Below are 24,835 nucleotides of genomic sequence, written 5' to 3' on the forward strand. Positions count from 1 at the left end.
TTTATGCTATATATTCTATGTACCATATCTATGTAAAGGTTATGCTCTACTGAATATATTCATCCTATTTGTATGCATGTGTCATTGTTGTGTTCGAAGTTATGAATATTGGCTGTGTACTTGCTTGATTTCTAAGTGGCCTTAGTAAAGCATTTGGTCAGCTTCTTGAAAAAGGAATGTGCAAATTAAGTGCCCAATCAAGAAACACTTAAAGGACAAGGAATCTTGGAAGCCTCCAATCCACATAAGAAGTCTACCTGAGGACGTTCAGGGTAGCATGTAAACAATGGCGGCTGCCTGTAAAAACTGAGTCATGCGTGGACATGTGACTTGCCCATGTGACCCCAAAACTCCATCTTGGAGCTTAACTTTGCATAGGAGAGAGAAGGGGGTCTCCACCCACAAGAGAAAGTCTATTTAAACCCGTGGGAGACCCCTCTATTTGGTCTTCAGTTGGCTAAAGAGATAGCCTCTCCACCCCCAAGAATACCTGAAAGAAACAGGAACAAAGGAGAATAACTACAGGGGGTGTGAGTGATTGCTGGACCCAGACTAGAAGGAGACTATTCTGCAAAAGGAAGCTTACTGGAATTCCTCTGAGGGTGAGGTTTTTATCTGTATTCAGTTTTCTTACTATATTAGACATAGACTTGCGTGTTCTATTTTATTTTGCTTGGTAATTCACTTTGTTCTGTCTGCTATTATTTGGAACCACTTAAATCCTACTTTCTGTATTTAATAAAATCACTTTTTACTTATTAATTAACCCAGAGTATGTATTAATACGGGGGGGGGGAGAGGGTTGGCAAACAGCTGTGCATATCACTCTATCAGTGTTATAGAGGGCGAACAATTTATGAGTTTACCCTATATAAGCTTTATGTGGGGTAAAACGGATTTATTTGGGGTTTGGACCTCATTGGGAGTTGGGCATCTGAGTGTTAAAGACAAGAATGCTTCTTAAATTGCTTTCAGTTAAGTCTGCAGCTTTGGGGCACGTGGTTCAGACCCTGGGTCTGTGTTGGAGCAAACTGGCGTGTCTGGCTCAACAAGACAGGGTGCTGGAGTCCCAAGCGGGCAGGGAAAGCAGGGGCAGTAGTAGTCTTGACACATCAGCTGGTAGCCCCAAGGGGGTGATACAACCTATCACAATTATAATGCTAACAAATCAAGAGATTAGCCCCATGCCACTTCAAACTAGCCTGCATCACTAGGTGGGCTGTCTTCATAGGACAGTCTCACCCACTGCAATCTGCAGAATGAGAGACCAGGACCAGGTCTCCCCTCTGAACATAGAGTACCACTTAGTCAACTGAATAATCACTTTAAATATTAATTTCTCTTATATTTGAATAACGAACTGTGAAATTCTGAAGGGAAAAAATTAATTTTAAAAACTTCCTCCAGTGCCTTCTCACAATTCCCCCCATGTGCTCAGAAGGACAGACTAGTTCTCCCACAATTCACTGGGAAAGAACAAAGTGGCTCCAGAGGTGACCCTGGCAATTACAGGCCGGCAAACTGGTTGAAACTATAGTAAAGAACTAAACTGTCAGATACACAGATGAACATAATTTGTTGGGGAATAGTCAACATGGTTTTTGTAAAGGGAAATCATGCCTCACCAATCTACTAGAATTCTTTGAGGGAGTCAACAAGCATGTGGACAAGGGGGATCCAATGGATATAGTGTACTTAGATTTTCAGAAAGCCTTTGACAAGGTCCCTCACCAAGGGCTCTTAAGCAAAGTAAGCAGTCATGGGATAAGAGGGAAAGTCATCTCATGGATTGGTAACTGCTTAAAAGATAGGAAACAAAGGATAGGAATAAATGGTCCATTTTCAGAATGGAGAGAGGTAAATAGTGGTGTCCCCAAGGGGTCTATACTGAGCCCAGTCCTATTTAACATATTCATAAATGATCTGGAAAAGGGGGTAAACAATGAGGTAGCAAAATTTGCAGATAATACAAAATAGTGATAGTGAAGTTCCATGCAGACTGCAAAGAGCTACAATAGGGTCTCTAAAAACTGGGTGACTGGGCAACAAAATGGCAGATGAAATTCAATGTTGATAAATGCAAAGTAATGCACATTGGAAAACATAATCCCAACTATACATATAAAATGATGGGGTCTAAATTAGTTGTTACCACTCAAGAAAGAGATCTTGAAGTCGTGGATAATTCTCTGAAAACATCCACTCAATGTGCAGCGGCAGTCAAAAAGGCAAACAGAATGTTGGGCATCATTAAGAAAGGGATAGATAATAAGATAGAAAATATCATATTGCCTCTATATAAATCCATGGTTCGCCCACATCTTGAATACTACGTAAGGATGTGGTAGCCCCATCTCAAAAAAAATATATATTGGAATTGGAAAAGATTCAGAAAAGGGCAACAAAAATGATTGTGGTATGAAACAGCTGCCATATGAAGAGAGATTAATAAGACTGGGACTTTTCAGCTTGGAAAAGAGACGACTAAGGGGGGATATGGTAGAGGCCTATAAAATCATAACTGGTGTGGAGAAAGTAAATAAGTGTTATTTACTCCTTCTCATAACACAAGAACTAGGTGCCACCAAATGAAATTAATAGCGAACAGGTTTAAAACAAACAAAAGGAAGTATTTTTTCACACAACACACAGTCAACCTGTGGAACTCTTTGCCAGAGGATGTTGTGAAGGCCAAGACTATAACAGGGTTCAAAAAAGAACTAGATAAATTCATGGAGGATAGGTCCATCAATGGCTATTATGTTATTATGTCCTTAGCCCCTGTTTGCCAGAAGCTGGGAATGGGCGACAGGGGATGGATCACTTGATGATTACCTGTTCTGTTCATTCCCTCTGGGGCACCCGGCATTGGCCACTGTCGAAAGACAGGATGCTAGGCTAGATGGACCTTCGGTCTGACCAGTATGGCCATTCTTATGTTCTTAAAGTGGCTCTATTTACTGCCACACAAAGAAAGAATTACTTACTTACCCTACGGTAACTGTGATTCTTCGAAATGTTGCAGTCAGTGTGGATCCTATTGTAAGTGCACATGCCCCTCCTGCGCACAAGCTCGGAATGTTTTCTGAACAGCAGTGATTGTCGGGTTATAGATGCACCTTGTGCCTCCTTATGCTCCTCCAGGAGGGCATAAAGGGCAGACGGGGTGCAATTCTCCCTCAGTTCCCTCGCAACTCAAAGCCTGTGCTGCTGAGGAGTCTGACAAGCAGGGAAGGAGGCAAGTCATGGCATCATTTCAAGAAACCACAGTTACTTGAAGAAGAAAGAATAGATATGTCCCTAAAGTATGTGCCAGCGTGGATCCTACTGTACGTGACTCACAAACAGTATCTTCTCCAGATGGTATGAATGAGGATTATCAGCTGTGTCAGTCAAATCAAAATTGGAGTACTGCTCTCCCAAATTTGGAATAATACTTGAGAAATATAAGGCAATTGCAGAAGATGTTGTTTGAGTTCTGATGGAGTGAGCCTTAATATTTGGTGGGGGAGGTACACCAGCCAACTGGTAACATGTCAAGACACGTCGTGTTATCCAGTTTGACAAACTTTCCGATGAAACAACCAGCTGGAGCCAAAACTGATTAGAGGACATTTTGAAAAATGTATTCCTGTCAGTATAATTTCAAAGAGCTCTGGATACATCCAGACTGTGTAGTTTCTTCTTCCTTTGTTTTGAGTGTTGTTTTGTGGGGTAAGTTAATGAATTGACTTAACTGGAACTCAGAAGCCATTTTGGGTATGAATCTTCATAAGATCCCAGTACCACATTGTCTGTGTGAAACAATGTGTAGGGGGTTCAGTCGTGTGCCTGAAGCTCACGCACTCTGCTGGCTGGTGGCCACCAAAAAAGATTGTTTTGAGAGATGGTGGATGGAGCACAGTAAGAGACAGGTTCAAAAGCGGGGGGGGTGTTCCATAAGTTTTAGGAGAATAACACGGAGGTCCCACGCTGACATAAGTCCTCTGGCCAGTAAGTATACATTAGGCCAGTGGTGGGCAATCTGCAGCCCATGGGCCACATGCGGCCCATCAGGGTAATCTGCTTGTGGGCTGCGAGACATTTTGCTGACATTGTCTGTCTGCAGGCACGGCTCCCCACAGCTCACAATGGCCGTGGTTTGCCGTTCCCAGCCAATGGAAGCTGGGGAGGCGGCGAGCCACAGGGACATTTCCCGGAAATACAGCTGGGAAAACGGACAGAGGATTTAACTGAAACTTGTCAATGTCGCTTGTCGTGAGCTGCCTCCAATTAACTCATCTGGCCATGAATAGATATGGATGACCCTCTTTCTCAGGTGCACTGCTGCCATCACCACAGTTAGGCATTTTGTGAAGTCTCTTGGTGATGTGAAGAGCCGGAATAACACTATCTTATTCTGTTAGTGAGTAGGCCCCACTGTAAATCTCAGGTACTTCCTGTGGGCCAGGTGGATGGTGGCTATGTGGAAGTCTGTCTTGTGAGTTGAGAGCCACAAACTGATCTTGACCCTGAAGAGATGAAATAATCCTGAATCTGAGGCAGTGTACATATTTGTTTGGTCTCCTCGGGTGTAGGATAGGACGAAAACCCCATTTTCTTCTTCATAATAAGGAAGAATTAAAAGCACATGCCTCTAACCCCTGTACTCTTGCAGCACCTTCTCTGTGGCTTCTGAGAGGCCACTTCTTTCTGTAACAGGCACTCGCAAGAACAGTCCCTGAAGAGGGACAGTAGAAGGTGGTAGGTAAGGTGCAAAAAATGAAAGAGGATGGGGTAGCAGTGGACAATGATGTTTAACACCCGTTTGTCAGCAGTGATCTCTGGCCACACCCCCAGGAAGGGAGTAAAGCATTTTCTGATGATCAACTCCAGATTGCTCTTGATGAGGCTCCCAACACTCCCATCAAACCTGCTGCCTCTGAAAGGGATTCGGGTGCACGATGGAAGATGACGGGTCTCTTCTGGAATAATAAACTGTTTCCTGGATGGTTATTCTGCTTGGCAGTTATGGGGGTAGGATAACATTCTTTGTTGTGTAGGAGCTGGTATTAGAACAGCTTATAGTATGGTACTGGAGAATAGTTTACTACTGACCTCAGCAGAGCTCTTGAATCTTTGAAGGAATGGAGCACTTCATCCACCTGGTTACTGAAGTACTTCATCTCCTTGAAGGACAAGTCTTTTATAGAAGTTTGTACTTCTTTCGGAATACCAGATGTCTGCAACCAAGAGCCATGTAGGTGTAATGGCCATGACCATGGATCTGGCAACCATGTATGATGCATCAACAGCCACTGGCAGCACTATCTTTACTACTATTTGGCCCTCTTTGATGGTCTCCCTCAGTTCTTCTCCACAGGTGTTAAGCTTGGATAGGAAAGGGGTTACCCTCTGCCATCTCAAAAAACCTGTATTTTGCGGGGGCCCGGGGGGGGGAGGGGGAACCTAGTAATTTGTGATATAAGGTTGAAGGGAAGCAGATAGATATGCCTTATGTTCAAAAAGGTTGAATTTCTTTGTAGCCTCATTTGCCGTTGCACTTCTCTCATGGTTTTCAGTGCAGAATGAGTTTCTTCTGTCCCAATCTCTCTTCCTTTCTGTCTTTTGATAGGAAAATGGTAGCTTGCGTGAGTCAATAAAGGTTTTGTCTTCAGTTAACTAATTTTAAAAGATTTTTTAAAAATTTAATTGATTGACATATGTCTAGCTAATTCTGAAATTTTGAAAAACACCAGGGTTATCCTTTAACAAAATATTTAAGCAGAATGTGTCAACAAAAATCTATAGCCATCTGTACAAACTGGGCTGTGTTTGTTCTAAACAGTGTTGGAAGTATTTATGATTGCTGCTAATGTGGTGCAACTTACTTGTTTCAATAACATCCAATTTCTGGAAGCTCTCCAAGACATCGCCATTCAGTATTCTAGGTAGGAAGTCTCGTAACTGCATCACTTCAGTTGTCAATCTCTCCAAATCTCTCTTTCTGACTTTAACAAATTCCTCTTTGGTCTCAACCTTCTGAAACATGGAACAGACCACAGATATCTTTGTTACTCTGCAATATTCTCTCATTTGTATTCTAGTTACACATCCTTCCTTCACTCCCACAAATGCATCTCCCTCCGTTCAATATCTGTTCAGAAATACAGAATTTTATTTTGAAAGGAAATGTTATCTAGTGGTCTTTTAAAGCACGGGACTTTGAAAATAACAAGTGTCATACACATGCTGAACTACTGTCTTTAGAATGTCCTAAGGCTTATGCTCCCTATACTTCTGTTAGTCTCAAAGGTGCCACAGGACCCTCTGTTGCTTTTTACAGATTCAGACTAACACGGCTACCCCTCTGATACTAAGGCTTATGCTGTACCTTTCATATTTTTAAATGAACTCAGAAGTTTTCTGAACCACCCCCCAACCATGTTGCTATAATAGTTATTCTACTGGAAATATTTCTATTCACCACAAAAGATCAATTAAATTAAAAAAAATTAAATTAACCTTCATGATGAACCAAAAACACACACAAGCAAATTCTGAGTTAAGACCAGTAAGAGTCATGCAATTCCTCTTCTTGTACCTAGCTATTACTATAGCATCCATTTCTATTCTGCAGCCTGAGAATATTAGCTCTGTTTTTAAAAAAAAAAACATGATTTAAAAAAAAATCTCAGTTTCAAAATAAACTGAGGACTGAACTCTAAATCTCAGCAGTGAGGGTGCACATTGCACTGTCTTGAAAACTCTGCTGTACATTCAAGAGTTATCACTAAGTAATTCAGCTTTCTTTGTCTGGAATATCTGTTCTCCAACATGCTTTCAAAAGGCAGGATTGCAAAATTGCAGAGTGATATTTTGCTTATTTCAACCACCAATCCAATTATAATATTTATGTTACATCCAAGGACTAGATTGGGTGCTAAAAAAAAAATCCACAAATGTTTTCTCCCTAGAATGAAGCAACATATTTCTTACTCTGTTCTACTTTGATCACTTTGTATTATATGTGTCTAATTTTTTACTTACAATCCTGTCCATTTCCACAAGTCTCTCTTGTTGTCTCTCTCTCCCCTTGTTTCCCCTTTTTATTTAAATTCTGCTCTTTTAGGGGGGACAGGAGAGAAAATCCTTCCAGGAACCTTAATTTCCCCCCTTCTCCCTCTCCAAGAACCTTGCATTAGGGGACTACCTCACCTACCAAAAAGGACACAAAACTAGAGATATGTTCAAGTATCAGGGGGTAGCCGTGTTAGTCTGTATCTACAAAAACAACAAGGAGTCTGGTGGTTTGTTGTTTTTAGAGATATGTTGAAATCCCCCAATCTTTATTTGATGTGTACTAGTCAAAGATGTTCAGATAGTCACCCTGAAAAATTTGCAAATAGATAGGCAACTGATTATCACCTCTTGCCTTCCAATCCACCTGCCCTAACAGCTGCATGCCCACACTGGTCAGTTAATGTTTAAAATAAGCCAGCAACTATCATGCTGGCAAGAAACCTCTAGTGAAAACAGTTCCTCCTCAAACCTGTCAAACTTCCTTCTGAAGAAGAGCTCTGTTTAAGCTCAAAAACGTGTCTCTCTCACCAACAGAAGTTGGCGCAATAAAATATATTACCTCACCCACCTTGTCTCTAATATCCTGGGACCAGCATGACTACAACACTGCATACAAACTTCCTTCAGTCAGCCACAAGGGGTTGCTAAAGAACTATACATGCAGCCTTTTCCCTAAAGTGCTAAGCTGTCTCTGCAACATTCCCACCTCCAGCTGGATGAGGGAGTGAGGGTCATTCCAAGTATGCATTGCCACTAAACTATCAGGACAACACCTATGGCATTTGTATGTCTCGCACACCTTTTCTATTATTTCCTCTCCCTTCTCGGTTGCTTGCTTCCTCCTCTTTCTCTTCTCTCTTTTTCTATGCTCCTCTTCATTTTTACTTCTCATTTTGTTTGTTTCTTTTGCGGTTCCCCCCAACCACCACCCCCACTTCAAAAACACACCCATGCTGTCTTGCATTTAACAAAATCCCAGTTGTTCTGGTTCAGGCAACAGAGTGAAAATGAAAATATTAAAGTAACATTCTTTACATAGACTGTAAGCTTCTCAGGGCAGAAAGCATCTCTTTGTCATATGTTTGTACAGTGCCCATCAACAACATTGGGGTCTCTAAGTGCTACCATATTACAAATAATAAATATTAAAATGAATTAAATCTCAAGGGACTCAGAGGGAGGGGAAGATAAATGGGGCAGCAAGACTTTAGATCAGGGGTAGGCAACCTATGGTACACGTGCAGAAGGCGACACATGAGCTGATTTTCAGTGGCACTCACACTGCCCGGGTCCTGGCCACCAGTCCGGGGGGCTCTGCATTTTAATTTAATTTTAAATGAAGCTTCTTAAACATTTTAAAAACCTTCTTTACTTTACATACAACAATAATTTAGTTATATATTATAGACTTATAGAAAGAGACCTTCTAAAAACGTTAACATGTATGACTGGCACGCAAAACCTTAAATCAGAGTGAATAAATGAAGACTTGGCACACCACTTCTGAAAAGCTGCCGACCCCTGCTTTAGATGAACACTGGGACCAATCAGTGGAGTGGGTAGATAAGTGATCAAACAAAGATGAAACAGCAAATCAGTAGTTTTAAGAAAAATGGAAAGCAATTTGGAATTGGTGTCAAAGATGGATATATTCAGTATTGAACGCTAAATTTAACAAAGCCTGTTATTGGAACATTTGGATTGAGATGTTAAATTGAGAAAATTCTAATTTACGGTTCTCTCAGTGAATATAGTTCATCTCATGCAACATGACAGTTACAGCAGCCAAGTTTAATTTTCTTTCCTCCACTCAGAAATGAGTATTTTCAAACCTCCCACATGTTGGAATATTTTTTTAAAAGAAAGTAACTAGATACAAACTATTTTGCAGAGGAAAGAAGGATGGTTTTGTGATTAAGGCCCCAGTCTAGACTCAGAAGCCCTGTTAGGATCAATTCCTGACACTGCCACAAACTTCCCTGTGCAATAGTGGGCAGATCATTTAACTGTGTGTCTCAGTTCTCCAACTGTAAAACGGGGTTACTATTTCTCTAATGCACAAAGGTACCGTGTGGTGCTCAGCTGCTGTGTGGCAATGGCTGCTTCATAACTAACTAGCGACACAAGGTGGGTGAGGTAATATCTTTTAATGGGCCAACTTCTTTCGGTGAGAGAGACACGTTTTCGAGCTTATAGCTCTTTTTCAGGTCTGTGTAAGATCAAAAACTCCCACGCGCAAGAACCGCCCTGCAACATTTCTCTCCACACTTTAAAGCCACCTCCAGCCCCTAGGCAGTCAGGCCACCCCTCCCTGGCCAGATTGTTTCTCTCAGCGCCCCTGGGCCTCCCTGCACTGCACAGCCTGGGTCAGGGCGCTGCTCCCCCGCCTACACCTGGGGACACGCCCCGCTCCCCACTTTGTGGGCGGGAGGCCTAGGCCGGGCCCCTCGCTGCCACCTCCCCGGGGGTTGCGCGAGAAGGCGGGTGGCGCTGCCCGCTCTACCTGCCCGTCCCCTGCGGGGCGCGCGCTCCGCTTCATAGTGCCGGCCTCGCCCCTCTGCCGCGCGGCGCGAGGACCTCGGCAGCGCCGCCACCAGCCACGCGTCTCTGCGCCACGTGACTCCCCTGAACGCCCCGCCCTCCCAGTCCACGTAGGCGAGGGGCGGAGCCTGGCGGGTCCCGGGCTTGGTTGGAACCGCAGCCCGTGGGCGCCGGGCCCGCTGCGGGAGGGGCAGCCTCTCCGTTGTTCAGGGGCGGGGCAGCCCCTACCCTGAGCTGCGCCTAAGCGCGTGGGCCCCGCCCCCATGGGTGCCTGGGCTAGCTCGGTAGCTGGGAGAGGGGCGAGCGCGTGTTTGGGGAGCAGACGGTGGGCAACGCTGGCCAATCAAGGGGGAGCGTTTGAAGGGGGTTGGTATAAGGACCTGCCCTATTGCTAGCGCCCGTTGTGCCTGGGCTGGGCGCTGGGTACAGATGTTACTGCTGTGTGAGTAGGGATGGCTCTGGTGCTGGGGGCTGGTTTTTAGGTGGCTACTGATACCTATGGAGGTTTCAGCTCCAAAGGAACAAACAGGGGAGCGGGAGTTTAGCTAGTAACAATAAGTAAAGTCAATAGGAAGAGGAATGAAAGCAGGCAACTTGGATTTTCTACAAAGTGCAGCTGTTTGATGTCTAGTTTCAGAGGGGTAGCTGTATAATAATAATTAATGGAGATATCCCATCTCCTAGAACTGGAAGGGGCCTTGAAAGGTCATCGAGTCTAGCCCTCTGCCTTCACTAGCAGGACCAAGTACTGCTTTTGCCCCAGATCCCTAAATGGCCCCCTCAAGGATTGAAGTCACAACCCTGGGTTTAGCAGGCCAATGCTCAAACCACCGAGTGTGAGTCTGTATCAACAAAAACAATGAGGACTACCTGTGGCACCTTAGATACTAACAAATTTATTTGGCTGTAAGCTTCTGTGGGCTAAAACCCACTTCATCAGATGCATGGAGTGGAAAATACAGTAGGCAGATACATATACACAGTACATGAAAAGATGGGAGTTGCCTTACCAAGTGAGGGGTCAGTGCTAACGAGACCATTCAATTAAAGTGGAAGTAGGATATTCTCAACAGTAGAATACCAAGGGAGGAAAAATCACTTTTGTAGTGGTAATGAGGCCAATGTAACATAGGGAGTGCCAGTGCCATACTGAATCAGGTCTCTGGCCCTACTAGTCCAGTATCATCTCTGACACTGGACAGCACAAGATGCTTCAGAGCAAAGTGTAAGAGCGCTTGCAGTAGGCAGATGTGGGATAACCTGTCCTGTCCCACATTAGTGCTCATCTTAGTTTCTGATAGCTAAAAAATTGGTTTAAGCCTTGAAACATCAACTTTAATATTATTTTCAAAATGTTTACCATATTCTTGATATAATTGTCCATCAATCTCTTTTTTTAATTTTATTTTATTTTACTAAGTTCTTGAAGCCAAAGGCTTCATTGTGCTGTTCATAGTGATGTCCAGGTCCTTGTCCTGGGTTGAGAGAGTTAATCTAGACTCTATACAATGTATAAGGTAACGTTTCCCTTCAGTATATATTACTTGCATTTATCAATACTGAATTTTATTCACCATTTTGTTGCCTATTTGCCTAGCTTGTTGATGTCTCTCTGAAGTTCATCACAGTCCTCTCTGTTCCTGACTAACCTAAATAACTTTGTCATTGCAACTTTTACACCTCACTTCTCACCACTATTTCCAGACCATTGTTTAATATACTACAGGGCCTACTCTGGAATTTGAAGGCACCCTGTTAACTTTTTACCCTAAGGAAAACCAACTAATCCTACTCTTTGCTTACTTTCTCCTAGCCAATTTTTGATCCATAACAATGCTTTGCCTCTTACCCCGTGACTGCTTAGCTTCTTATAGTCTTTTGTGTGGGACTTTGTCAAAGACCTGTTTGGACATCTAAATAAATTGTCATCTGGTTCTCCTTTATCCGCTTGTGTGGAAACCATGCTGGTTAGACCCTGTCATCATACCATGACCTTCCAGGTGCTTTTTTTTTTTTTTTTTTAATCGTTTCAAATAATTTGCCGGGTATAGATGTAAGTCTTACTGATCTGTAATTCCCCAGATCACCATTACAGCCTTTTAAAAATATAATTAATTACAACACTGGGCTTAATGGAGGAATCACAGAAATTGTTAAAATGTTTTAAGCTTAAGCTTAAGCTTGAGAGGTTACAAAGACACTGCCAATTTGCAATCTAGTCAGTTTTAATTAAACAACATTTAATTTTTTATACACTTACCCCTGAATACTGCCTCTACTCTTTGTGATTTTACCACTGTCCCTGTGGAACAGCTTGTAGGATGGAGCCTTAAGTGTTATCAAATGCACAAAGTAAGCAAGCTGGAAAAAAAATATGTATTCCTCTGTCATTTCTAGTAATCTTAGATATTACTTGTAACTATAGAAAATATAAACAGTTTCAAACAGAAGTGTGAATTTAAAATTGATTGTGTGCCTTAAAGTAGAAGGTAGTCACAAGGTCTGAGTAAAAGTCAGAATTCACCCTTTTGTTACAAACATTTAGGGCTACAACTTTAGCTGGGCCCCAAACCTGTAGCTAGGTCCAGCCACACAGAATTTATTGCAGGATGAAGTTCCCTGGCTTTCACTTGGCAAGAGTCATTTTTGAGCAGAGTAACTTCCAAAACTGATCTATCTCCCCCAAATAAATTAACTACTTAAGGTAAATATTCAAAGCATTTTGCAGACATTTTCTTTTTCATGTACTTGCTTAATGTGCATGACATGATATCTGGAAGATTAGAAAAAATACATAGTCTGAAAGAAAAAATCAGAGGTATGTGCTGTTGAAAGAATGTAGAAAAATTAGCGTGTCAAGTGTGCTGTCTCTGTTTTTGCAGGCAAAAGTCTCCATTGTAATCCTCAGAGGTATTTAGGTGCCTAACTCCCATTGAGCCTGGGCCTGTGTGTTTTGGATTCTGTGGACTGACAATATATTGCAGTATTTTATGAGAATAGAAGACCAGATCTAGGCAATCTCTTCTTGATTTGGCAAAATAACTGCATATACAGACTCTGTTTTCCATATAACGTTTTGAAGTTAAAAAACACTGTGTAATTGCAAAGTAGGAAGCATGGTCTTGTGATTAAGGCACTGCACTGGCGTTTAGGGGATCTAAATTCAACTTGAGTCCCTACAAGAGTTTTCTTGACTTTCCGTAACTCAAGGCCCTCCTGACCATGACAATTTCTCTGTGTGGGTGATGCCCACGCCAATAGTTGGAGACAGGAAGACATGACTCACCTGTATATATCCATTTGTAGCAATGGCTACATTGTTTGCTGTCTCACATCCCCATTTGTAAAATGGAAATAATAATATTTGTGTACCTTAATAGGAGTTGGCAGTGATGGTCAAAGCAGTTGATACAAAGCAAAGAGATGACTAGTATATTTAAAATAAACATTAGAATTGTAGGGGAACGCTTTTTGTTAAAGAGGGGCTTTCAGATTTCTGTCAAAAACCTAAACTCATTCACTTTTCACCTGTGGGGCTTGTTTGCCTGGATTTTTCAGTCCCTGAAGCTGTTTCTCCTAATCTAGAGTTTCAAGCAACGCAGTGCCCAGTGGCCGGAGGGACGAGATAGTGCTTTATATTCTGAAAAGCATCTGTATCCAGCAAAAGTGCGAGGGGACTTTAGGGAACCGCTTCTACGGAAGCCATTTGGAGGGGATCGTTAAAATGTACGTAGTGTGTAGTGGCACAAAGCAACCGGCACATTTTCCCAGCAGGAGGAAGCACCTTTCCAAGTGACTACTAGCCCTTTAAGAGCAGAACCCTCCCCGGAGAGACCTGGAACTTTTGCGACAGAGAGCGATTGTGACGCAATCAGCGGGCGTTCGATGGAACGCGTCAGCCGGTTCCAGCGGGCCGGCGGGAGGGACGCCTTCTACCCAGCAGAGGGCGGGGGAGCGAAGGGGGATGGTGGAGCAGGGACCATGGCTCCTGCCGCCGCCGCTGCTGCTGCCGCCGTGCAGCCGCCCGAGATCCAGTTCGCGCAGAGATTGGCTGCCAATGAGAAGCGGAGCCGGGACCGGGCGGTGAAGAAGCTGCGCGGCTACATCAGCCTCAGGACCCAGAGCCCGGCGGGTAAAGACTGGGAGAGGCGCGTGGTGCTGGGCGGCGGCGGTGGGACAGGCACGTGGTGCTGGGGCAGGCAGCCCCAGGGTGGGTAGGGGAGACGAGTAGTGGGGGCAGTGGCAACTTTGCGGAGACGCGGTGGGCGTAGGAGACGCACATGACTGGGATAAGGGTCGGAGCGACTGAGGCAAGCACATGGTGCTATGGGAGGCATCGACATTAGAGAATGAGGGTAGGTAGGGCAGGCATATGGGATTGGCAACGGCACTGGCAGCAGACTGCTGAGGGCCAGTGGGGTTAGGAAAAGGAAGTGGAGTCATAGAATGTGTGAGAGGCACGTGGAGTTGTTGGGAGCCTCTGAGAATGGAGATGTGGGGTTGACACGTGTGGTACAGCAGGGCCAAATTAGGAGAGAGTAAGCGATACTGCTGCTGAGATGGGAGTGGGGTGTCTTGTACTCTCCCATCTTTTCTAGGGAGGATTAGTATTGCCAATGTCCTTATTTTATATTATTTTTAATTGACTTTTACCACAGGAAGCATTTTTCCTGAAATATAGTTCTACAAGTGTGGAGGGGATGATTAGCAGCTCTTAAGAGCATAGAGACTTCAAGTACTATAACATGGACAATCACATTTCCTCAGTGGACCATATGTACAGTGGGTGCACTTAAGTTTCTTGCGGCTTTAGAAATATTACAGGTTTCAGAGAGATTCTGTGTTCAAAATGGGGAGTATCACTAGAACCAGAATGAATTTTTTAAGCTTGTTCATTGAATTTATGTTTTGAAACTGCATGCAACCCCAGTTATGGTTGCCAGATGGATACAAGCATTTGAGCTCGCAAATGAAGCACCCTAGTTGGATGACTGAGGAAACGTTAAGTGACAACACGCTTTAGAGTTGACAACAGACTGAGGCCTAATCTACCCTTAAAAATTAGATCGACCTAGCTATGTCAGCTCTGTAAAACTTTGCATCCTGAATGCTATAGGTATGCTGACCTAATCCCCAGTGTAAATGTGGCTAGGTGAGCAAAAGAATTCCTCTGTCTACCTGGCTACTGCCTTGCGGAGAGATGGATTAACTACATCAGCAGAAAAACTCCTTCCATCAATGTCAGAAGCATCTACGTTATGGCACTACAGCAGCACAGGTGCAGCTCCATAGCTGTACCATTGCAGTATAGACCTACCCTGAGATGAATGGGTGTAATTCATAGCTGTTACATGTTTTCTGCCTGACAATTCAATAGGGTCTACACTTCAATTGTACATGGTAGCACCCATTTACAATATGACTGTGTACCAAACTTGTTAGAAAATGTCTTGGTATAGCTAGTATGGGCAGAATTCAGTCCCATCAATGTTAGCAATACCAGGCCATATTATAACAAGATTGGTGCACAACCATATTGCATGTCTTACTATTCGGCTGCAATTATAATGGAAAGAGGGATTTTAGGTCCTCTTTCCATCTCGCTACATATGTTGCGGCCTGTTTTGACCTCTTAGCCCTGTTCTACACTGGGGGGGCGCGATCTAAGTTACGCAATTTCAGCTACGTGAATAATGTAGCTGAAGTCGACATTCTTAGATCGACTTACTGTGGTGTCTTCACTGCAGTGAGTCAACTGCTGCCGCTCCCCTGTCGATTCTGCTTGCGCCTCTCGCGGCGCTGGAGTACAGGAGTTTACGGGAGAGCGCTCGGGGGTCAATTTATCGTGTCTAGACTAGACACGATAAATCGATCCCCACTGGATAGATCAGCGGGTAATGAAGACATACCCTTAGTGTAGACAGACTAAGCATGTTTTTACTCCGTCCAGGACTTTGCCACAATCCAAGGAGAGGGTTATGGGCCTGCATACACGTCATTCTGTCTACACTGCAGGTTTGCAGATAACCCAGGGCAACATCCCCCCACACTGTAGAAGGGCCATTTCTGAGCTGTAGCTAACAATCTATTTGTACCCGCACTAACTGAAACACTGCCCCTTCACAACAAGATACCTATAACTTAATGCAGGCCTCATCTTATGCACACTACGATCACTAATATAGGGGGTTCAGTTATAACATACACATGAAGTGATGATATTTTAATAATCCACCTGTGGGAAAAGAGCATGAGGAATTGATAGTGTTGCATTCTAAATGTTACCCTTGTGAAATAAAAATGTTTTAAAAGTCTGTCTCCTTACCCATGAAAAAGTTCCCCTTGACCTTTTCAAAATGTAACAACTGGCATAATCTGTGACAGGCCTTATTATGGAGGCAGCAGTCATGACTCTATAATGAAGGTTGAACATACACTCAGACCTTCTTTCTGTTACACTATTGTAAATTGATGACCGTAGTGTACTTAAAATGGTGTAAAGCAGCAGACCCAGGTTCAGTATCCATATGAAAAAACATCTTTCAAGTAGCAAAGCCTGTGTTTCAGAGAAGCTGCCAAAAACCCGAAACAATTATTTTGTAATCCACACATAACCTATAACAGGATATCTATGTAAAACTCCAAATAACAATTCTTAATTTATATATGGCCATTTTTTATCTTCAGAAGGTTGGTCTACCTTGAATTCTACTGAAGATGCATTGGCTTGATAGTCACATCTCATTTACAGTTGCTAGGGAGCTGTTTAATTTTGTCAAGATTTTGGAGGAGCAGATCCTGCTGAGATATTCCCATAACTTGCTCATGTAGCTATATACCAGCTAAAAGGCAATCTTATTGTCTCAAAACACCGTCTTTTCTGAACATTTGCTTGGATGGCTGAAGCTGGCACAGCTTTAAAATGTTGATGTTGAGTATAAGTCTCCTTTGATTACAACTTACGATTTGAGCCTGATGGTTTTTCAAGGCTCACATGTAGCACTTTGCATGTTTCTCTCACCCACTTCTATTTCCTGTATTTGGAAATGTTGGTGGATCAGGCTGAAATGTGTGTTTGATATGGTACAGTAGTGATAGGGACTCTCAACTAGCACTCAAGTCTTGTGGTGATAAATCCTATCCTAAACCTTAGTATCACTCTGCTATACTTAAAAGGCTCTGAGCACTATTTTTAGCATCACTAATAATAGAGAACCTAAAATATGTAGGTGTTCAACTGGCTCCACTGATTCTAGTTACTTTTCTTAAAAGTCCACATGCCATATCTTGGAATTGAGTGTAAGACAACTGCACAAATTCTAGTCAAAATTAGAGACTCTTGAATTTTTAGTACTATCAGAAAGACTCTGAACAATTAAAATAAAGAGGTAATATTGTACCTCAAGTTTAATTTGTGACTAAAATATTTTCATTATATTTGTTTGTGCAGCTTGATTTAATAAAAAAGGGAATATGCCATATTTTGCTGATAACTAGAGACTCGCATATAGGTGCCCTTTAAGAGGTATCTCTTGACTTGTGCTACATATAAAGTGAAACTTTTATTAAAAACATGGTCAAGGGAAATTTAGCAATATGTGTACATAGAAGTGGTAAGATACAGTGGGAAGGAGAAAGAATGAACAGTCCATGTTGATGTAGGAGATTACGAAACAGAAAGGGAATGCTACTTCAGTGTATCAAATTAAAAGAAAAACACAGTGGAGAGTGTGTTTTAAACCAGAAAAAAAGGAGCTGTGCAAGCTCAGGAAAAGAAACACTTTGTTCTAATATAAACATAACTTTTGCAGTGTGGTGCATGGGGTTTCTATTGGTAAGAGTTCAACTCTCACTACAATCAAAATAACTTAATTACTATCTATGTTTACGTTTCAGAGTGGTAGCCATGTTAGTCTATATCAGCAAAAATAATGAGGAGTTCTTGTGGCACCTTAGAGACTAACAAATTTATTTGGGCATAAGCGTTCGTGGGCTAAAATCCCTTCATCTGATGAAGTGGGTTTTAGCCCACGAAAGCTTATGCCCAAATAAATTTGTTAGTCTCCAAGTGGGTTTTAGTCCACGAAAGCTTATGCCCAAATAAATGTGTTAGTCTCCAAGTGGGTTTTAGTCCACGAAAGCTTATGCCCAAATAAATTTGTTAGTCTCCAAGTGGGTTTTAGTCCACGAAAGCTTATGCCCAAATAAATTTGTTAGTCTCTAAGGTGCCACAAGCACGCCTCGTTATCTATGTTTAGGACTGAGTCATGCTCAAAAATATTAAATGTGATTCAGTGATCTGCGTTCTAACATCGTTTTATCCCATCCACGTCTGCTGACCACTGAGAAATCAGTTCAGTGTTTGAACCACATTAAAATAAGATTCCAAAATACAGACCCATTCTGAATTTGTAGATTGGGCGTTCGTGTTTCTTAGTGCAGAGAAAGTCACTTACTCTCCCTGGTTGGTACTTAGTCTTTCTCTTCCCCTCTCATCCTTTCCATGCAATATTAAATATGATGCCCTCACTTAAAAATAACACTGGGACTTTGTTCCCTATAGTATGTTTTCTTTTAGTGCAATGCTGTGCTGGCAGGGGGATGGATCAGAATGAACTAATAGGTTTTTCCCATCTGACTTCTTCAAAACCCTTGTTAATGTACTATATACTTTATATGAGACAAATTGGAGGCTTAAAGGCACTGTATCACTGCATTAACCACATTTTTCCATATGCAAAACCGTCATATTAGCTTCAGTTCCATTCAAAATAGGAGAAAAAAATGTCTGCCCAAAAGGAATTTAAAGGGGTGGAAGAGGGTGAGGGGAAAATTAGAAATCTGCTTGTAAGCGTTTGGTGGAAGTGTCTTTTTTTTCTTATGCATAATTTTTTGTTTTTTTTGCACTCTAGGTGGCTTCAGCCAAGAAGAATTATTAAAAATATGGAAAGGACTATTTTACTGTATGTGGATGCAGGATAAACCTCTGCTACAGGTGTGTCATCCAGTGGGTTTTTGTGTATATAATGGATATCCTTCTGAAATGCACCATGAAGATGTAGTCCCCTTTCATTTTGGGTAGCAACACTGACCCAGTTTAACACTTTTGCCACATTTCATTCATAAGGATAAGTTGGAATTAAGCGCATGTGGGAGAGTTAATTGCAACTGGCAGTCCTTCACTAAAAGGAGGCACCTGTAGATTTACCTGAATGGGAGTGTAATTGGACTTGGAATTTTCAGCAGCCTGTTCCAGGGAAATGTAAAACCTTTTCCTTCAAATAATTTTATTTTGTATATGTACCCCCTGGAATTGTATTGGTTTGCGTATGCCCTACCACAGTTGCCTCTGTAAACAAAGTAGGAATCCTTTAACTACATCATATCCTGGCCGCTGATTTAACCCAGTTTGAAAGTTTTGCTTGCCTTTTTTTTTTTTTTCGTGTCAGGCTACAGAAGAGAACCCTTTTCTTTGTCACGAGGGATTCAGACAATCTTTCTTTCGCTTGCCATTTGGCTTCAACGATAATTTTCTGCAACTTCAGTCAGTATTGGTACAGTTTCTATCCTGGGGGAGCAGGGAACTTTACAGTTTGTCATCCACATTTGGAATTTTGGAAGACTCTAGCGTAGCTCCTCGTCCTTCTTTTTTATTTAAGGTGGTTGGGGATGGAGAGGAAACTAAAGGTTAATAATTCTATTGAGGTAACTATTTTTTTTGTGCAACAACTTTGGCCAGGAAGTTTGGATAACTTTCTCCTTTACCGTCAGTTCTAAGTGGGCTGTGTGGTACTCCATCCAGTGCCAGCTTTCTTCCCTTACATTGTCTGCAGATTCTTTGAACCTTGAGTGCTGCTTTGTGCTCAACACTATGCAAGCATGCATAGAGGAAGATGTTGATTCCTGACCTTAAAATTACTCCTAATCCTAGTAACTTCATTCCTTGCAACAGTTTAAATCTCCGTTTGTATAGCCAATATTCATTTTGTAAAGAATACAGTGTGTGCGGCATATAATTGAGGACTACATATTATAAGTGCCCATAAGGTTTTATACAGATGTGTAAACTCAAAGGTGTGCATTTATTCTCCTGATAATCTAGTTTTGTCTGCTGCTGGAAAGCTGTTCTTTTGTAGACTTGTCAAGATGAGCAGATCCTTGGTATCCTTGAGTCTTCTCTTATGTGTAATCCATACTAACAGAAGTGCAGCCACAGCACGACAATGTAGGTTAAAAAAACATTTTCAAGCTCGGCGATGCTTTGTCATATCCACAACTACATGAGATTCTGTGTGTGGAAACATGGACTCAGATACCTCCTAACTCAACAATTTTTTTAGTGTAAAGTTAATTTAAAAGTTTAGATTAACCAATGTTGTTTTGCTGCAGATCGGAAGGAGGCTAAACCCTGAAACAAGGTGCTAACTTTATTTTATTTTATATTTTTAAGGAGGAACTAGCAAGTACTATCTCCCAACTTATCCATGTCGTTCAGAATATAGAGGCTCGTAAGTTTACTATTTCATTTTGTTTTCTCTATTTCTTCTCCAAAGTGCCTTTATATTTTGGGACTTTTAGCCAGTTGTCACAGAGTCCAGAACAGAGACAGGTAGGATTGTTGTTTATTTTGTTGTCATTGTTCTTTTCCAGCTGTCATCCAAGATTTGTTTGTGATTGCAATATATGAGGCAGCTCTCTGTCACATGTTCAGAATCCAATCAGTTCTTATTTATATCTAGACTTGTCTTGATAAAGTTTGTTTGCAGTATGGTAACGTGTGCTTATTACCAGTCTGACATAAAACGTGCTCATATTACAATGATGGGTAACAACACAAAACCCTAAGATTGCCTTTCTACTTGCATTTAATATTTTACAAAGATCAGTCACTGTAACTGTTTGCCACACCTATCTATGTAAAGTACTTGTTTGCTCCCTATTACTGTAGTATCTGAGCACCTTACAGTCTGTATTGTATCTATCCTCACAACAATCTTGAGTATGTATTTCTAGGCTGGTGCTGAAACTGCTGGACCAGTATGTAGAGAAGCGTGAAAAAAAATTAAGTTGGAAAAGTAGTCTCTCTAGGCTGCTTTCAGTATCATAAAATAGTATTGGTGTTGAACATGCACATTCACTATTTTTGTTCTGTTGCAGAGCACCTGTTCATTCAGACCTTTTGGCAAACCATGAACCGTGAATGGAATGGGATAGACAGATTGCGCCTTGATAAATACTACATGGTAATATTAACTTTTTTCAGATGGTGGGATTGGGTTTTTTTTTTTTTCTTTTCTTTTTGATATATATATTTTGAACGGACAAAGCATGATGATGCTGTACTGGAGAGTTGCCATCTCTTTGTATGTCTTTGCATATGTTATAGCGAAAGGATTTTGCTAGTTTCAGGATGCACAATGCAAAGCATATTTGTTTATAGGCCTTTAATTGGTGCCTTGGCAGGTCTAGAAGTCATGACATTATTTTTATTTAAGTGTCTGATCCTGCACATGCTTATACATTTGCTTAGCTTCACACCACATGAGTGTTCCTCATTGACTTCAGTAGGACTACTCCTGCGGATAAAGTTAAGCACATGCATAAGTGTTTGCAATGACATCCAGAGGGCATGTTAATGGCTACCTCACAAAATTAATATTTAAATAAAAGTGAGGCTACTTTGAGATTTTTCTGGAGGTGCCATTTAAAAACAAAAAAAGTTACCGTCTATAGTAGTTAAACTTACCACAGTGTACTAGATTCCTATGTATAGGAAATATATTAGATTGAAGTATTGAAGTGAGGTAAATTTAATTTTTAAAGGCATATTCTAAGCATAAAATATTTATTAATTGAAATACACAGTAAAATCAGATTAGTGTTTTGTCTTCCAATTTTTATTTTTATTTCCTTAAAAAAAGGAAGCTAAATTCAAAAACTTGCATTATTGTAGTGTTATGGTTGAGAAGTTAACTACTCCAAATTGAGAACATCAAAAATGTAAGGTTCCTAGAGGTTAATTTGTTATGTCTGTTACATGTGTAGTGTTCCTGTCTCTTAATTAATGTATATACAACAGGACAAACTAACGTTAGTATGAAATTGTTAACATTTTTAATTGGTTTGAATTTATTAAATTGGAATTTCTGTAAATGGGGAAGTGGAGGAATGCACCTTAACTGCTTTGGAGGATTTTGGGGATGGGGGAGCAGCATAGAACGGTGCGGGGGGGATGTACCATGGTCACTGTATTTTGTTTGGCTTGCAGTGTAATGACCGCAAATAGTGATGCTGTTGGAACTTCAGATCACATGCTGCCTATACCCCATCTCCCAGTAGTGGAGAGACTTCTCATGTACTCATGAAAGAACCTTTCCAGCAAACTTTGTAGGCCATCAAAAGCTCAACTAAAGAGTCTGCCTATGTGACTGTCAGAGTAGCTATTTTATTGACTCAAATAGTTAGAAAACTGTAGTGTCATATAACAAATCTTCTGCTTTATAGCTAATCCGCATGGTTTTGAGGCAGTCTTTCGAGGTACTGAAAAGAAATGGATGGGATGAAAGGTAAATAAACTGCTAGATGTAATTGTATAATAAAGAAGTTGCACGGTTTGCCCATATCAAAAATATTTTAATTTAACGTGTCTTCTTCCTCTCTAGATGGCTCTTCTTAGTCATTGGCTTTCTTTGTTCTGTTTAAGCCTTTTATGTATCACATCACTTGTGCTATCTAGTTAATACATAGATTAAAGTCTACATTTTTTATTAAGTTAAACATTTGTTGTAATTGATAACACTCAAGTTTGCCTAGGCAATTAGTCTGAACGTGCATTCCACAGTAAGGCTTTTGTGGAAAAAACTATATGGGTATATGTACACATACTGAATATAAGGGCTTTTAGCATGATGGCATAACAGGTCTTGCATTCAGTGGTCCCCGTGAATACTGGTGTTGCCAGGCTTTTTGGCATTGCAGCCAGGAGAACCAGCAGTGGAATTTTAGAAGTATGCATAATAATAATGAAGTCCTAGCACAGAAAATCTGGAAAAGGGAATCTTGTTATCCATGTTTTAGGAATTCCGTTTTCCTTGTCTAGGGTGACAATTTCTTGATAAAAGCAGCTTATAGCAGTCTTTCACTGTAAACTGACTTCTCTGTCCAGTCTGTCCTGTTTCGTATGCACAGTCTTGTATATTTTCAACAGGCTGTTAAACAAGATGGTGGTTCTAATGTCTAACTTCCATGCTGTGTCTAAACCTCTGACTTCAGTCTGCTGGATTGGCCTTCTCTTAGAGTGGTGATGACTTTCAAAACTAGTACTTCTCATTATTAATTAAAGAAGAGGAAAGGTTGTCTAGTGGTGCCTCATGCCCTTCCATAATGTCAAGTGCATTTTATTTATTTCTCTGAAAACCAGGAAATGGAGAGTTAAGGTAATGGAAACTTAAGCTTCTGAAAACAGGAAAGACAAAAGATACACGCCATCCCTACCATGTACCCTTAACTCTGTTTTCTTTGAGCAATATCCAGACATGCCAATAACACACACGCACACTGACACACTAATCTTACAGATGCTGCAGAGTACACAAGCGCTGTAAGATAAAATCTTACATCTTCTCTTTGCTAAAGCAAAACTTGGATTTAGGTCAGGTGTAGTAAACAGGAGCTACCTACACTGATTTTAATCTACACAAACCGTCTCCAACTTGCTAAATGTTACAATATTTTCACCCTTGCTCAAGTATTCCTTCAAAGACATTGCCTTCACTTACCTCTCACTCTGCCCTGGTGACTGCCACATAGGGCACCAGATTGCTGATCATCCTGATAGCAAGATCCTTCTGCACTTCTGCTGATACAATCCTCAGAACTGAGTGCTGAATTGAGAAATGTTGATCCTTCAAGGGACATATGCACCTTTTCTCATATCACAATCACAGCTTTGCCAAGATGCTCCAAGTAATCCCTCCACTATTTGGTACAGCTACACGTAACACGGGCAACACAACTGGAGTGCATGCAGATAAATGCTGGATGTGCAGATCTGTGGAACACAGCACCAACAATGCTGCGTTCTTTTAGTTCTCCTTATCTATTTATTGTGGCACCATGCTACTGAATCCTTCACAGTAATATTGCTAGCTCCAGGGCACAGAGTTAAGGTTGCGTTGTGGGTATGTTGTGTGTTGTAACTTCATATTTCTTGGTTTCCAGAGAAATAAGTATAAGTGCACTTGACATTCTTTACCCTGCACCCTCCCCAGTCCCCACGATCCCTGCACTGCTCCAGCACCCCCCTCACTGCCAAAACGCCGCCTCCTCCCCCTTTAGTCCTTACCACTGCATCAACCAAGGTATAAGACTCTGAAAATGTTATGAGCAGTTTACATTAGGGGTGCTGTGTATGAGGAACTAAATGACCTAGGGACTTGCTTTCCTTTGCTCATACTCAGTACCATTGTTCAGGATGTTTACAGTATCCCAATTGCTTCTTTTAGTCTGTCCTCTTCCTTTTGATTAATGCTAATTTCTTTGACGGTACTGTGATACAGGAGGGCCAGGGAGCAGTGGGAGAATGGTAGAGGGGGAATATATAAGCCCTAGGCCAGGGATCGGCAACCTTTGGCACGCGGCCTGCCAGGGTAAGCCCCCTGGCGGGCTGGACCGGTTTGTTTACCTGCCACGTCTGCAGGTTCGGCTGATCGTGGCTCCCACTGGCCTTGGTTCGCTGCCCCAGGCCATTGGGGGCTGCGGGAAGCGGCAGCCAACACGTCCCTCGGCCCACACCGCTTCCCACAGTCCTCATTGGCCTGGAGCGGCGAACTGCAGCCAGTGGGAGCTGTGATCTGCCAAACCTGCGGACGCGGCAGGTAAACAAACCGTCCCGGCCCACCAGGGGGCTTACCCTGGCGGCCGTGGGCTGAAGGTTGCCAATCCCTGCCCTAGACTAATTAAGGCGTGGGTCCCTGTAGACTAGGGAGGGTTCCTACAGGTTAATTGAAGCACCTGTAGTCAATTTAAGGCCCTGTCAGGAACCTAATAAACCCCCCTGCTTCAGGCAGTCAGGGGAGGAGGAGTAAGGAGAGAGGACTGGAGCTTGGAGGTGTGCTGTGAGAGTTGAAAGACCAGAGAACCAAAGTAAGGGAGACCCTGCTCCAGCAGGGGAAGGAGACTTCCTTCTCCAGCGTCTAAGGACCGAAGGTACCTCACCCAAGGGGGAAGAGGA

At 42.0% G+C, this 24,835-nt stretch overlaps 2 protein-coding genes across 6 annotated transcripts in view; one reads left to right on the forward strand and one right to left on the reverse strand.

The window, feature by feature from the left end:
• The window catches only part of HSF2BP (heat shock transcription factor 2 binding protein), a 133,573-nt gene that overhangs the window by 38,659 nt on the left and 70,079 nt on the right, over positions 1-24,835 (reverse strand). For 2 of the 4 annotated variants that reach the window (XR_010594894.1, XM_065578261.1), the window contains exons 1-2: positions 9,566-9,764; positions 5,871-6,021 (exon numbers count right to left, since the gene is read on the reverse strand). Coding sequence is in view for 3 of the 4 variants with exons in the window: in XM_065578261.1 (XP_065434333.1) it covers positions 5,871-6,021; positions 9,566-9,601 (187 nt within the window). In the remaining variant the exon portion in view is untranslated. Of the gene's footprint in view, positions 1-5,870; positions 6,022-9,565; positions 9,765-24,835 lie in introns of those variants that run through there. The other 2 variants (XM_065578263.1, XM_065578268.1) reach the window with 1 other exon arrangement.
• Positions 9,714-24,835, forward strand: part of RRP1B (ribosomal RNA processing 1B) — a 34,428-nt gene continuing 19,306 nt past the window's right edge. The window contains exons 1-7 of one of the 2 annotated variants that reach the window (XM_005306820.4): positions 9,714-10,192; positions 11,024-11,120; positions 13,378-13,735; positions 18,516-18,598; positions 20,054-20,111; positions 20,761-20,846; positions 22,108-22,169. In XM_005306820.4, the coding sequence (XP_005306877.3) occupies positions 11,112-11,120; positions 13,378-13,735; positions 18,516-18,598; positions 20,054-20,111; positions 20,761-20,846; positions 22,108-22,169 (656 nt within the window). In that variant the 5' untranslated portion in view covers positions 9,714-10,192; positions 11,024-11,111. Of the gene's footprint in view, positions 10,193-11,023; positions 11,121-13,374; positions 13,736-18,515; positions 18,599-20,053; positions 20,112-20,760; positions 20,847-22,107; positions 22,170-24,835 lie in introns of those variants that run through there. The other variant, XM_042860631.2, reaches the window with a different exon arrangement.

This window comes from Chrysemys picta, chromosome 1, assembly GCF_011386835.1.
Source record: "Chrysemys picta bellii isolate R12L10 chromosome 1, ASM1138683v2, whole genome shotgun sequence".
Taxonomy (NCBI): domain Eukaryota; kingdom Metazoa; phylum Chordata; order Testudines; family Emydidae; genus Chrysemys; species Chrysemys picta.